This window comes from Homalodisca vitripennis, chromosome X (assembly GCF_021130785.1).
Source record: "Homalodisca vitripennis isolate AUS2020 chromosome X, UT_GWSS_2.1, whole genome shotgun sequence".
Classification (NCBI taxonomy): domain Eukaryota; kingdom Metazoa; phylum Arthropoda; class Insecta; order Hemiptera; family Cicadellidae; genus Homalodisca; species Homalodisca vitripennis.
In genome coordinates, this window is record NC_060215.1 from 84,486,706 (window position 1) to 84,502,180 (window position 15,475).

Consider the following 15,475-nt stretch of genomic DNA (forward strand, 5'->3'; position numbering starts at 1 on the left):
ATATGTGTATTATTCACTGAGAGTAACCTTGTATATTTTACATATATACAAACCTTAGCACTTTTTATATATTTATATATATGTGAACAAAAAATAATACAAATTAGTTTAAATTTCTCCTTCCGGTCAATTATAGATAGAAACGTTTTAACCTGTTGATGAGTGCGCACGGCATTTGCCGTGCCGCTATGACGGTCCATACTGAGTGCCTCATTGACCAGTGACAGACTCTTAGGGAGTAAAATAAAAAAAACTTTTAAATGTTAACCCTGGAACTGGCAAACACCCGATATCGGGCGTTTTAGTCGCATCCTAGATGGCAGCGCCCGATATCGGGCATTTTAACATGTCTTTTATTTCTCAATATTACGTACTTAAAACACGATCAAAGAGTATCGGTATTGATACCAATCGAAAGAGGAAGGTTCAATTTATGTAAATAATACACTAATAAATAATTTTATTTACAATTTAAATAATTATATTTCGTTACACCATATGTCCATACGTTTTATAATCTCTGAGCTGTTTGTTTACATTCTTCCGCGTACCGCGCTAGTTGCGTGCGCAGCGATGAGTCAACTGGTTCATTCAGCTATTGTTATTTCGTCAGCTGTATGGTGTTCTGTCTGGTTTATTGTTTGTTTGAGTTCATTGTAATGATGGCTGTGTATATGACACAATAATAGTAAGTCTTTTGTGCGTGTTTACGTAATGGATCGTAATTTCCGCGACCGTTCAAGTGACATTCAACATGACTAGTTGAACATGAAATAAGCAACAATGAGGATTCCGATTTAGACATTCAATCAGAACATAATTAAAAAAATATATAATTAAAAATATGTAATAAAAAACTAAAAAAATAGAAAATTAATATGAACTAGTAATTACAAGATTGTACAAATCCAAGTGAGCTTTGAAGTTCTTACTTTTGTTGCTAAGTAGCACTTTCGAATGTCTGTGTATGATTTTTGTATCGTTTACCACATGTAAAAATAAATACCTTATAAACTACGTGTTGTTTTATTTTTACTCAGAATTAATTGCTCTTTCTTTTTTATATTTTGGATTTTGCATATCACTAACAACAATTTTACAAATCAAAAACTTTGAACTAACTTTTCTTTTTTATAAAAAAAATTTTTTTTCATGAAGAGATTGAGTAAGGATTTTTTTTGTTTTAATTATATTATGTGAAAAATGTTCCTTGAACAATGCTGAATAAAAAAATATATAATATGACATAGGTACTTTAAAGTAAACATGTAATAATAAAATAAATATAAGGCAATGTATGAAGTACTAAAAACACTCCGCCACTGAGAGAAATATGACCGCCAGTTCCAGGGTTAATAAACTTGTTTATTATAGTTTAAATGTATATAAAAATACATTGTAGATTGTTAAAAGCAATAATTTCGTTTTAAAACTTTATTAGTGTGTGATACTGCTCAAAACAAGGATATATACAAAGGGCGACCTCACATGTTGAACATTCATAGCTGGTTTCTTTTCTTCTTTGTCCAGTTCGAGTCGTGTGTTTGCACACATAGCACTGCCTGAGTAGTTTAAGCTTCTTTTTGTCTTTCTGGGGGAGTGGCCTTATAAAATGGCGACCTTGGAGGCGTAGCGGGTCTTGTGTCCCACCTCCGATCAGGCGTGCCACATTCTTTCCGATGTTTTTTGCCGTGAAATAATTTTCTAATAGTTGTCAGATCAGATTTAGCCTAAAGACCATTATATGCAATCTTACAGATGGGTTTTTTTTCTTCTGGTATTCCTTGAACATGAAAAAAGAGTTCAAAACACAGATGTCAAGTAAATGGTAAAACACTTTAGTGTACCACTTGATGGTTTTTCTTGTCGTATTGTTAAATGAAATCATCATGTCGGATTTGTCTACAGCTCCCATATTTGCGTTGTAATTTGTGACACATTTTGGCTTTAGCTTGTTTTCAAATGACCTGGTGCTCACATTAGTCATCTCACTTGTATCAACTGTAGACAACATTGTCACTGGCCTCCTGTCACACCATCTTACTACTAGCATTTTTTCGTTATGCCGAGCTACCACTTCACCTTTCTTCATTTTTTTGGGTAGACATGGTACATTTTTTCTTGTGGCATTCAGTGTTCCACATGCTCCAGTATCTCTGTCATACAACCAAGAAAACAAATCTGGGCTTGAGTACCAATTATCCATGTATAATACATGACTTTTACCCAGGTATGGTTGTATTAGAGTCCTAATTACCTTTGAAGACAACCCACTCTCATTTGTTTGATTAATGTCAACATTAGTGCCTCTTCCTGTGTATACTTTAAAATCTAACACCATACCAGTTTCACAGTTACAGAGCACAAACAATTTTATCCCAAATCTCTTTCTTTTGTTGGGAAGGTATTGCCGGAAAGACAGTCGGCCCTTCCACAACATCAAGCTTTCATCTACAACTAAATTTTGAAAGGGAATTAGTACAGATGAAAATCTCTTTCTCAATGTTTCGATCAATGTCCGAATTTTATACAGCTTGTCACCACCCGTATTGTGACAGTTGTCGTCAAAATGGAGCATTCTCCTTACATTTAGATATCTGTCCTGGGAAAATATTTTAGAGAAAATTGGTGTTTCTATGAGTGGATCTGTAGACCAGTACTGTTTCAGACAATTTTTCTTCGTGTGAGGCATAAGCAGTGAAGCTGCAATAAAACAAAATAGTTCATTAGTTGTTGTGTCAACCCACTGGTTTAGCTTAGAAAACTGAGAACGGACATCAATAACAGATTCTTTGTAGAATTTATTAGTTTCTGTAGCAATATGATTCACCAGATCATAATCAAAAAATTCATAGAAAGCGTCAACCTCTTTCCATTCATTGCCTACAATCTCATCTGAAATAATAATTCCTGATTTTGAAGAGTCAAATTGCAAATTTCGAGGATGATATTCGCCATTATGCTCCCATTTACAAATAGGGCATGGCTGTGACTGGTCAGTTTGTAAAGGGCTCGCAGGAAGGCTATCGTTGTCATGATTGTCAAATTGGCCTTCTGTACTTACGGTTAAGTTTGCAGTAGAAGGTGAAACGTTCTCAAATAAGTCTGTAGCTTCATTTTCAGAGTCACTGTCAGTATACTCTTCATCCGACTCCAACACATCACCTTCACTTATGTCTCTATACAGTTCACATCTAATTTCATCACTTCTGTCAATAAATTCCATGATGCAACTTTAGACGAACACAGTATAAAAAAAACAAGTAACATTTACTCTTACGAATAGCGCAATGGTGGTGATTGTACAGTAACCTATAACAAGCAGGCTAAAAGCGCACCAAAGTTCTTAACCTGAATGAAAACGTAAAATATTTTTAAAAGTTATCACCAGGTGCCACCACGATACAGGACTAGCAACACTGTACAGCGACACTATTAGGAACAACTGAAAAGTTCCAAAAATCTCTGCTAGACATCACAGTAAGTCAGTGAGAACGAACTGACAGTCATTAGTCTGCAACGGAAAATGCCGTGCTCCCTCATATGGGACCTAACGGCAAATGCCGTGCGCACTCATTTGGGTATGTTTTACGACACTCGTCAACAGGTTAAGTTAGAAATATTTATTTAAACAGTATTTCCTACAATAAAATGAAATTAAAAAATGTATAAACATTTAGTACTTACATGTATGAAATCGGATACCATAAGGTATAAACATAATTAAACAGAATTATCACTCTATAATCATTACAAACTTACAATCATTGATAAAACTATGCTAAATTACTGAAATAATCCTGATCGTTTTGGCTAGTAAGTCTTATTATTGGGTGTCTCTGAAGGTTGAATTTATAATTTTTAATTCTGTTTGAAAACATAGCAAAATGGAATATAATTGAAAATTAAAGTTACTGTTTTAATGAAAACACTGATGTTATTACAGGAGAGACGGTCAGCAGCCAAACAACAGAGTTCGAGTGATGGCACAGAGAGTGCTGCTGGTGATTCCAAAGGTAACAAATCAAAAGCCACCACTCCAACAAACCTGAACCGGTCCCGATCGATCAACCGACAGCGACTAGTCGCTCATTCCACTGCCATGGAGAGTATACAAGCCGAAAGTGAACCAATCGATGAGGAGGAGGATGTTCCGTAAGTTTTCTGTTAGATTGTGTCCAATCATAATATAAAGCATAATGAGATTATGAAAATGTATGATTGTTATATATTACAACAAAAATATTTCACTTTCACACAATGTTTTTGTATTGTACAACGTAATGATTGTAAATGCTCCTAACCAGTCAAGAACAGTGTTATTCATTCAAATGGATATTTTAAATAATGAACTTGAAACAAGGAATCATAATTGAAAATTAAGTTTTCAACGAAAAATTGACATTGAAGGAAATGGGACCTTCTTTTGTGGATTGTCTGGTTTTTTAACAGTAAAGATTCTTACCTACTACTTTATACATGTTTGATGCCAAGCCTATCTTGAAAAGGCCATTACTGTCAGAATATAGATTTGTGGTTACATAGATGTGAAAAAGTAAGGATGTGCAGGGTAAATTCTTTTTGAATACGATCTGGATGTTTCTGGAGCTCGTATACAATACCAGTAGGAAGTGTAAATGGAGCTTCAACTTTCTTCTCTTGTAATATGTGGTAGATCATTATTTTTCTCTATTGAGTCCTACGTGATCATCAGTAGAAAATATAGAATCTATTGCTTATTTATTTCAGAGCCAAATTGAGTTAGTATAATAGGTAACGTACCTGGGTGATATTTATTGTTCTCGTTAAGTTAAACTGTTACTATAGTTTCTACACCAACAGTATAACGTAATACAATGATATTTTAGTATCTCGCCATAGGATAAATTGTTTCACAAAAAAAAACCAACACATTGGATCCAAATTTCTTAAATCCATTCCACTTGCTATCAAACAAGAAACAGAACATAAAATATTTAAAAGAATGCTTAAAGCATACTTGATGGACAAGGCTTTATATCCATTAGTTGAATATTTTGATATGGAAATCAGGTAGTTTTATTTTAGTTTTATTATAGCCTTATTTTAATTTAGTACTTTTAGCTAGTTCAAACTGACATTATTCAAATGTTACATCATTGTAACTAAATCGAATAAAGATTTTTTGGCTTTGACTTTATCATTTACAGACACCAAGAATAAACCTGTACATTTTGTCACACTTAAAACATTTTCTAAAACACAACAAAAAAACATTGTCACTAATAAATAACACAATAAAAATTATGTAACATGTGATGGACATTTTAAACAGATATGAAAATTATATATTAGTTCAGTTTTTTACCTCATAGCTCACTTTAGGGACAACTTTCTGTACTGAAAGTTTTTTACCAGAGGTGGAAAAGGAGAGAAGTAATTTTTTTTATAACGTTTAGGGATGTCAAAACACTGAAAATACTGTTTTAAGCATTGTTTATGAATTTGTAACCACACTGAAATCTAAAACAAACAAATCAATTCAGAGATTGGCTGAGGGGTCGTCTAACGTGTCCATTCTTCCATGTTTTGACATGATTAAGAACTGTAGTGTGAGTAATTTCAAACGTAATATAAAAAGGAATTGCATTGTTGTGAGGTGAATTATTAGTGTTGTGTCCCGGTTAAAAAAACCCTAGAGTAAATTAATAAATTGCCATACATGGGGATAAAATTGAATAATAGGAAAATAATAACTACCATACCTGAAAAGTAAATCAGGTTGCTTGGGGACGACTTTATATTTGTTTAACCATTGTAGATATAGCTTTAAAACTTTACACATTGATACTAGAGATCAACTGTTTGCTGCAAATATCTTATTTTACATCATATCAGGGGAAGGCCCACAAGGAGCCAGAAGAAAATCTTAAATGAGGCCCATAGGTAGAGTAGTACATCAAATTAAAGTTCTCTATTACGAGAACATAATGCCTTTAATCGGACTTGAAATGCTCAGTATGTACAAAATGGTGGTTTATATTATTCCTTATATCCGGTGTCATTTGTTGTGGTATTGCTGCTATAACTAATTGAAAAATGTCAACAAAGATAATTTTAACAAGCTTACATCTGTAAATTTAAACCTCTGTAATTCTGTATGGATTGAATTGTTGATCTAAAAGCCAATAGCCAAATGTACCCCAAAAAACTGTACAACTTTTATTACGTAGTATAAAAAATACGTTCAGGCAAAGCTATCCCAAAACACTGTCAATTTGTTATCATATACATAGTTCAACTATTTTTACATAGCAAACATGTGTTACTATCCTTGTAGAATCTGCAACATAGGTGTAAAATACCCTGCCATACACTGGGCCTTTGTCATAAATGGCACCATGCAAAATGTATAGGACTGTGTCTGAGTGACTTCAAAAAACTATTGAAGGTGATAGGTCATGGTGGTGTGATAGGTACAGACAGGCAACATCACTCTGCTGAGCCTCATAATTTGGATTGTATATTTGACGATTGAGAAAATGCTGAGCCCACAAACATTATGGGTCCACAAAAGTGGAACCTCCTTGTATCTGAAATTTAGCAAAACTGGACATTTCATGATTAAAAATCAGTAATGTCTCTCTCTGTGGCTGATAAAGTGTTAAATAGGCATTAAATACCTTCTGCACAATGACGCTATGTCAAGAAGCCAGTTACTGACCTTCCTGTTGGGTTAAGCCTATTCTCTTACTCCATCAAAGCTCTAGTTAAACCCTAGTATTATAACAGAAGATATTACAAAACAAGCTTGAGTTTTTTACTAGTCTTGTTTTTTTTCTAATTTTCAGGCCTGGAGGAATACCTGCTAGAAATGCCAAAGGGGAAAGACTATTATTGTTCATTGGTATTATTGATATCCTGCAAAGCTACAGACTAAAGAAGAAACTAGAACATACATGGAAGTCTATACTACATGATGGGGTTGGTGTACCTATTTGTGTCTTGGCTGCTTTTTAGATTACATTCTGTAAATATAAACCTACATAATAAACACATAAAATGTAGGTTACTGAATTTGGAATAGTATTTCACTATTTTGCAATATGACAAAAATGGTTCAAACAATTTAATACCGTAAATTCTTTTCAATAAATTGTTATGTTTAACACTAAAATTAAATATAATATCTGCCCCAAAATCTTTTGTACACGGGGAAATCCTGTAAAAATTTAAGAAGAAGATTGTAAGGATACAATCAAATCTTGCTCTTTTTTTAATCATTTTGTGTAACTATCCAAAACATAAGGATAGGAATACCAGTTAAAAATCTTCAAGTCGAATGTGTCATTGAGTGGAAGGTGTAAACAGGATAATTTGAAACAACCAATATTTTTATCGTAATTTGTTTAGGAGTAACCAGTTAAAAGTGAAAGAAATAATTTTTTGGGAGATTTTTTAAAATTCACAAGAACAATTTCGAGATTTCTATATTTGTTCAGTAATTTTTATAAATATGTGGTTTTTTATATTTTGTCATCTAGAATAATAAGTTTACAAATAATAAAAGTTTATTTTTTGAAAATATTAATTTAATTAAATGATTGAAAGGGTTTTGTTATAAAATCTAAAATAAGTTAAATAAAAAATTGTGATGTTCAAAAACTGTATTTGCATACCAATTTATGTTAAAATCATTCTAATGTTTGGTTTAGTTAGAAATGGAGTTTACCACAGAAAAAAAAAAAAAAAAAAAAAAAAATATTTTGAATGATAACAACGACATAATTTGAATGTAGAGAGATAAGGTGAATATTCAAAAATTTTTCATCCATATTTTTTGTTAGGTAGTACAAAACTATTGTACTACCTAACAATAGGTAAAGGTATTACCCCTTTCTAATGTAATTCAAACTTACAAAAAACATAAATATCAATAGTTGTGGCTGAATCTACAAATTGTGAAATGTGACTGTTCAATTACATTTTCTTAATTTTACATAAAATATTATGATTAAATTTGAATTTTCATATAACATTTCTGTTACGAAAATATTTGACCTGGTTTAATAATAATAATAATATTTATTGTCATATTAAGTTTTTGCACTAATCGACAAAGTCACTTTACAGCCAGTAGCCACATCAATAAATAAATACATGTTTAAATACTAAAATATAAGACATATGTAAACACATCCATGAAATATAAACAATTATCCATAGTTAGCTTTAAATATAATTATAAATTAATATGGGATACATAAAAAAATTCATCTACAGAATAAAAAGGATTGTTCAGAAGCCAAATTATAAAATTTATTGCTGAACACTTTTTTAAGGTATATTTATTAAATTACGTAATTTGTTGTAAATTTTTAGTGAAACAACCTGGTGACTATTAATGGTTTTATTTAGTCTGCAGAAATTGATTGTAGTAAGCCTACTTGCCTTACTCCTAGTATTGTAGCTATGATCAGCATACTTAATATTGTTACGATATAGAAAAGTATACAAAACTAAGTCATGTATGTATAAGTTGAAAATAGTTTGAATTTTTAAGTTTATAAATAAAGGTTTACAATGTTCCAAAAAACTAACACCACATATGATCCTGATTGCTTTTTTTTGTAAAATTAATATTTCATCTATCCTACTGCAGTGTCCATAAAATATTAAACCATACCTAAAAATGGATTGGAAATAAGAAAAATAAGCGGATCTAATATAGTTTGTTTACAAAAGTTCATTGTTTTATCCATCCAACAGATTAAGCAATGTATCTGAAGGCATAAATTTCATGTTGTAACTATTATCACAGACAATGGATACGTTTCTATACGTATCCATTGTCTGTGCTATTATTTAGTGTAGTATAGATTTTTCAAGCTATTAAATATATTTAATAAATTTAGGTCATTTATTTGCAAAGCGTGTAGTTAAATAAGGTTTGTTTTTTAAAACACATCATACAATGTTTTGTATTTTTGTATTATTAAATTTGTATTGATAAATCTTAGTATGATGTGTAAAATGTAAACACCTGGGAAAGGTGGACAGTTTTAATTTTGACTTTTGGTAAACACCCTTGTTTTGACTATTGGATCTTAGCACAATAACTGGCAGAAACTAGTATATACTGGATCTTTAAAGGTACTCAAAATCATTCAGTATAGGGCGGCAGTGAAGTTGTTAAATAAGTTCCATTAGGTTTAACCCTTAAAGCTCTGAAGAAAAGTGGCCTTGGTTCAATTAGTGTACATTTAGAGAATCAATTTCTGTTTTGCCAGAGTTAAATTTATTTTCTATTCCTTGGAAGAAAAAATAACAAATTTTTTAAAAGCTGTACCAGATTTGCGTTTTGACACAATGTACGGTTATATCTACATACTGTGTTTCGCATTGTAAGACGAAGCGTTGATAATTACACCAAGTATTACTTTTTGTATGTATTGTGAGTGCTGGGAGCTTTTTGAGCATTCCATACACAAAATAAGTTTCGGAATAAAAGAAAAGTTTCTGACAAGATAAAAGTAAAAATAAAAGTTTCAGTACATTCCAGCCCGTTTAAGAAGCTTAATAAAGTGCTGTAACTGGGCAATGAGGTCTCTATGAAATCAGTGACTTACCTATCCTTTGACCAGTGTTCCAAATTCCTGCTGCCCTTATGCATGGATGTATGTTTATGCTGGCTGCTTGGCAGCAACCAGATGATAGTTAGTGTTTTTCACCTCACAATTTTTATTATAATGTTTTCTGTATAAAATATATGTATGTTTACATCTTAATATTTTAACTTTTTATGTATTATAGAAGTGGAAATAGAACACTGGTTGGCCAACTGTGGTACCATAGCTGTGGTTTCTCCGAAACCACCATCACCCTCATGTCCAGGATTCCCAACATAATATAGCTGAAAGCAGTGGTTTGCAGTGACAGAAATGTACTGAAACACACACTGTACAAGCGGGGAAAATGTTACAAGTGAGAAATCTTAAATGCGGGACTTTTTATACTAAACAGGCCCACTATTTTTGTGAATTGTAGTATAGGCATTGTAAGCAGAAAAATATTATATGTAGGAGACGTTATCACGGGGTTTCACTCTAGTTATTTTATTATAATCCAGAAAGAAGGACAACTAAATGGCATATAGTTTTATTTTGGTTTTAAGTATTGGTTAGACTGTGATGTCTGGTAAATAAAACTGTCACAGAGTTCTTATACTTTCTCAGGTTTGAATGACGGCCTTTGATCAAATCAAACACAGCTAACTTTTGTAATATTGTATTGAAACTGACAGGAATAGTCCCTCATCTCTCATATGTTTTTTCAGGACACAGTCTCTGTTCATAGACCAGGCTTCTATGCAGAAAGATTTCAAGGGTTCATGGCCAAAACTGTTTTTAAGAAGATCCCATCACGTATGTTCATTTTTATTATATTCAAATTGCATCATATGTATTTTACATACCCATATATTAATATTTAGTTTAACTCCTTTATAATTACAATTTCCTGATAATTTTTGAGAAGTATAATTGGTCTTTATCTGATCTGATACCATTCTGTATTTCGTTAAGTAATCCTTAAAAATTCAGAGTTGGATATTATGTGGTGATTCATTCAATATGACTGTTTTTTGCATACTATAACTGATGAATAAACCTAAAATTTATAGCAACTACATATTTACTTTGCCAGAGAAAGAAATGGACAAAAATAACCCCTCGGTATTGATTACTGGTGTGAAAGTAGGTTAAGAGTACTGTTATGATCTTCCATTCATTTATTTGCAAATCAAAAACCTATGTTTAACATGAAATGTCTATTTTTATGTGTTACTCATGACAAATATCTATAAGGAGCAATATAATTGATGAATTTGAGAATAATGGAAAAACTAAATAGTAAGAGTGTAACTTCAAAAAACAAACTATACATTTAAAAGGCTTATATGGAGCTAAAGAAAAAAAATAATTAATTTTTATTAAAATCTTATTATTAATGGAAGCTATACAAAATATGTGTAGTTTAGCACACAACAGGAGTAGAATAATAGTAGTACTCCACACCACATACGTTGAATTGGCATGACAAATGGTGGGAATTAATTAGCATGATAAAAAGAATGGCGAAAGGTAGCATGGCTCATTGCAGATAGCTGTGATGGCGATTAACGCTTTTTGGTGGTTTCTTGTTTATAAAAAATGATAAAAGAATGTACTATAAAAAGGGTTTGATTGAAATATCTAAAGTACATTTTGACAAATTTGTAAATTTATATAACATTTTATTATATAGAAGCAGATAGGGTGAAAGATAAATAGATGAAAGATTTTCTTTAAAATATAAACATTTATTGATCTTATGTTTTGACCAAGATCAGATTGAAATTCGGAACCTATAACAAAAGTGGTTACTGTATTTAATTGCACATACAGATTTCTGTGAACAGTTAAGATGCAACACACTAAGATTGGTTTATTTTTAGTGGCATCAACAGGTAAGTGTATATTATTGTATGGGTTATAGAGAGGATGATAATGGTCCAGTTGTGACAATTTTAAAGCTGTTATGGGTTATACATAATAAAAACCATTTACATAGGACAAGTGGATCAAGGGATCTCTATCTGTCTGTAGTCTTCCAGTGTATTTCTATATGTAAATCTACTAAAGTCAATGTTTTAACATATCATTGTTGTCACTTACCCTATCTACCCTATGTGTCTGTAACTGTACGTGTACAGGTTGTCTATGTCTTTGTGTTGTCAGATAGTTGTTCTCTTGTTGTTACCTACTCCAGACCAGAGAGAGGATATATAAAAAAGCTCATTGAATGTCATATTTAATTTTTATATTTGTTGTTGGACAGGAAAGACAGGAAACAAAAATCTGAGGTCTTATGCTGTTTTACCAATGTTTAACAACAAGCTCTGGGAGTTGTTAAATACAGCTCACCGAGCAACATTTTCTGTTTGTAAGTGGAGGTTTTATGACATGGTTTTGTATGTCTACTCAGCAGTGCACCAAAGTGGCACATGTGTGCATTAAAAACCTGTACATCAGACTCTGTATTTGATGGTTTCTCAGGATTCCTAGCTCTCTGGCTCCAGGCATTTTAACTTCTTCTTCTAACAATCTTCCTAGTTTCTTGACCATTTTAGAATCTGAGGTACCCAAGCTCTCTTGACTCCTCCAATCTCATTGTTAGAAGATACTAGGCCCTTTGGCCCTTTAAGCCCACCCTAGGTATTCTGTTATTTGGGTTCTAAGATTTTGTTCATTAAAATACTGTGAAACATTTTAAATATAAACTTTAATGCCTTAGTTCCTCTAATGGCTAAGGCCTCCAGAATTGGATTCCATGCCAAGATGGTATTAGTTCATATAATCTTTTCTTTGTTTTACTGTTGTTTTAAATGTCGGTAAATGTTTTATTTTAAAACAAATTGCTTAACTTCCGTGAATTGCAAAGCAATCATGGTTAATAGTTAAGATTCAATATTTATTAACTGATTCTTAAAAGGATCAGTAATTAATATTGTATTTTTGAGGCTTAACAGAATCTAATCCAATAAGACTAGAATTTAATGTAGCCACCCACAGTAATGGTGCTGTAGATGGAGCTTATATTGGTCACTGTGAAATTATATGAAAAATATAAAACCAATATTTAAGACTTTTATTGTTTTGTGAGGCCTTTCAATAGCGAGGCTATCTTCTTCAGACACACACACTTTTGTGATGTGTCTGAAGAAGATAGCCTCGCTATCGAAAGGCCTCACAAAACATTAAAGTCTTAAATATTGGTTTTATGTTTTTCATATAATTTCACAGTAATGGTGTTTAATTTTGATTAAATTATCAATGATTTGAAGCAAATTTCCATGTTTTTTAAAGCCATGTTAATAATTCTTATTGAATTTAAATTAAAGGTCTGCAGTGCACTAAAATTTAGTTAAGTACAGTTTGATACAAAGAACCATCATCATCAATCAGTTCGGTGTAAGATTTTGCCTGATTCAATACAATAACATATTAAATCATAAATTGTCTTATTTATCTGCATTTAATTTTAATTTTTGTACAGATAGGAAGTCCTTGTGTGAAAAAATTTTATTATTGTCCTTTACAAGAGTGTATGTAAAAAAACCTTATCAGTTACTTGCTTTCAATTTCCAGTGCAAGATACAAATAATTGAAAGAAGTATTTTGGGATCAATTCTATTGATGTTTTGTTATTGTTAGAGTGATAAATGGTGTAATTATTAGGCAACGTGTAAATCATAGTGGAGGTGAAGGTTGTATAATACTGCAAATTAATTAGTATCTTGTTGTTATACATCTGAGATAAGTAAAACAAAAACATAATGCACATAACAACAAAAATAACCTGTTAAGTTGTAGTTACAAATTTTAAATGTTTGCATGAAAAAAGTTTTCAGTCCTTCACTCATTCTTGAAAATTAATAATTAATTAACATATTTACTGTAGCAATAGCGCCAAATAATGTATACAATATACAGCAAATGTCACAAATTAAATTTTGGACATGTTATTTTTGGCGTTAAGACTTATAAAACCTAATACAATGTTAAATAATGAATTTATACTGCATAAAAGTACATTTTAACTTTAAAATATAGTTTGTTTGTAACATTTTGATTGTTATATATTGAAGTACTACTTGGACTGTCAGATATCAAAAGTATTAAACAGTAAATAAGTATTAGTAAGTAAATACATGTGGCAATACTGAATATTTTATAATAACTTAAGGTGACCATGCAGAAGGTCAAGAGTAATAAATATTCTCTTTCCATGCTTGCAAGATAGTTAACGATTGTGGCTCTTATTTTCAATCTCATGCTTAAAGCTGTAATTTCCCATTTGTCAAGCTCCAAATCTCAAGGATTTTAGAAGATTACTTTAACAAAATTAAAATGAAATAATAATAATAAATACGAATGACTAACATAAAATGACAGTGGTTAACATTATACCATAAGATAACAAAACAAAGAATTACAATGTTAATGTCATAGTAATTGTTAGAACTGCTGAATGAACAGAGTATTCAAGAAGACATTCTACTTCATCTAGAACACACCTGAGAAGTTTCAAAGATATGCCTATAGTTAACAGCAGTAAAAGATTGTATAGCGGAGTGCTGCACTCTTAATAGCGTGATTGTTTTGGCGTCAGTCTTTTTGCAAACTATTTGTTTAGTATTTTTTCAAATTGTAGAATTTTAAGTTTAGTTATAGTGCAGAATTTTACAATATAGTAATACATTATTTGCTATTTTGATATTGTATATTTGTTCATTATGTATAAGAGCTCTCTCTTTTATTGATTTTCTAAACCTTTAAAATTGAATTTGAAAATAAACTGCTTAGCCACCTAGTCATGAATATGAACAAGTTGCTTAAATTAAAACTATTGCAGATTACACAAAAATATATCAAATTTTTATTAGATGTGTTGTAAAATTATTCATCTACTGTTTAGATTTGATAATTAAACTAATCCAAACTGATTTGAAGCTCAGTTAGTTTGATTAGATTCAGTACTAAAAATTGAGGTGTTAAGGTTTTTTTACTTAACAAATACTGTATATGGACCTCAGACTTACTGTACTGCAGATGTTTAATTTAAATATATAAAAGCTTTCCATTAGTATCTATTTGGATTGGAAATAACACAGGGACATTGTTGTAAAAACTTGAGAATACTGTAGTCCTCTAACTACCTGGATCTCATCTTTTCCATGTATATATATATATATATATATATATATATATATATATATATATATAATCTAATCTGGCAATATCCTAGATAATATTAAGTTTTCAGTATGTAGTAATATGATCAACATTTAAAATTTCTACGTGATGGTACGTGATGGGATTTCTACGTGGTTACATTTGAGTTATATTTGGAGGTAAACTTTTCCACTTCCTACCAGTGTGGAATAGCATAATATATAGCTCTCGGTCCTTATTATTCAGCAAAGATAGAACCAATCCAACAGTTTAATAATGTTTTTTGTAACAATTGAAAATTATTGATATTGGTGTTGTTTAAAATTACATTTTTGAAGGAGCTATTTAACTTGTATGGTCATTAAAAAAAATCCCTTGGATTGTCCTCAAGAAGGCATCCAATTCTGCTACAAATGTTCATCTTCCTATCAACATTGATGATGGATCAGATGGTATATACACCTATATAAAATATATTTCCCATTTATATAGTAATCCATAAGAAGTGAACAGTTGCCTGTAATCTATCTCCCTTTTGTTGCCTGCAAGAGAAGGATAGATTGAGAAATGTTTGCCCAAATAATGTATGGATGGATGGAGAGTGGAAGTGATCCGTTTAGATTGTTTCTCTGTGTTTAGTCTGAAGGTCTTACTTCTGTATCTTCCAGCTCAAGATTGTAAAGTTAACTCTTGAGTTGTTTTTACTGTTTCCATTCGGGGTA

At 31.3% G+C, this 15,475-nt stretch overlaps 1 protein-coding gene across 10 annotated transcripts in view; it reads left to right on the forward strand.

The window, feature by feature from the left end:
* Positions 1 to 15,475, forward strand: part of LOC124369289 (phosphatidylinositol 4-phosphate 5-kinase type-1 alpha-like) — a 157,865-nt gene that overhangs the window by 33,420 nt on the left and 108,970 nt on the right. For all 10 annotated transcript variants that reach the window (XM_046827212.1, XM_046827211.1, XM_046827213.1 and 7 more), the window contains exons 10-12: positions 3,947 to 4,155; positions 6,831 to 6,963; positions 10,316 to 10,403. In XM_046827212.1, coding sequence (XP_046683168.1) covers positions 3,947 to 4,155; positions 6,831 to 6,963; positions 10,316 to 10,403 — 430 coding nt within the window. The remainder of the gene's footprint in view (positions 1 to 3,946; positions 4,156 to 6,830; positions 6,964 to 10,315; positions 10,404 to 15,475) is intronic.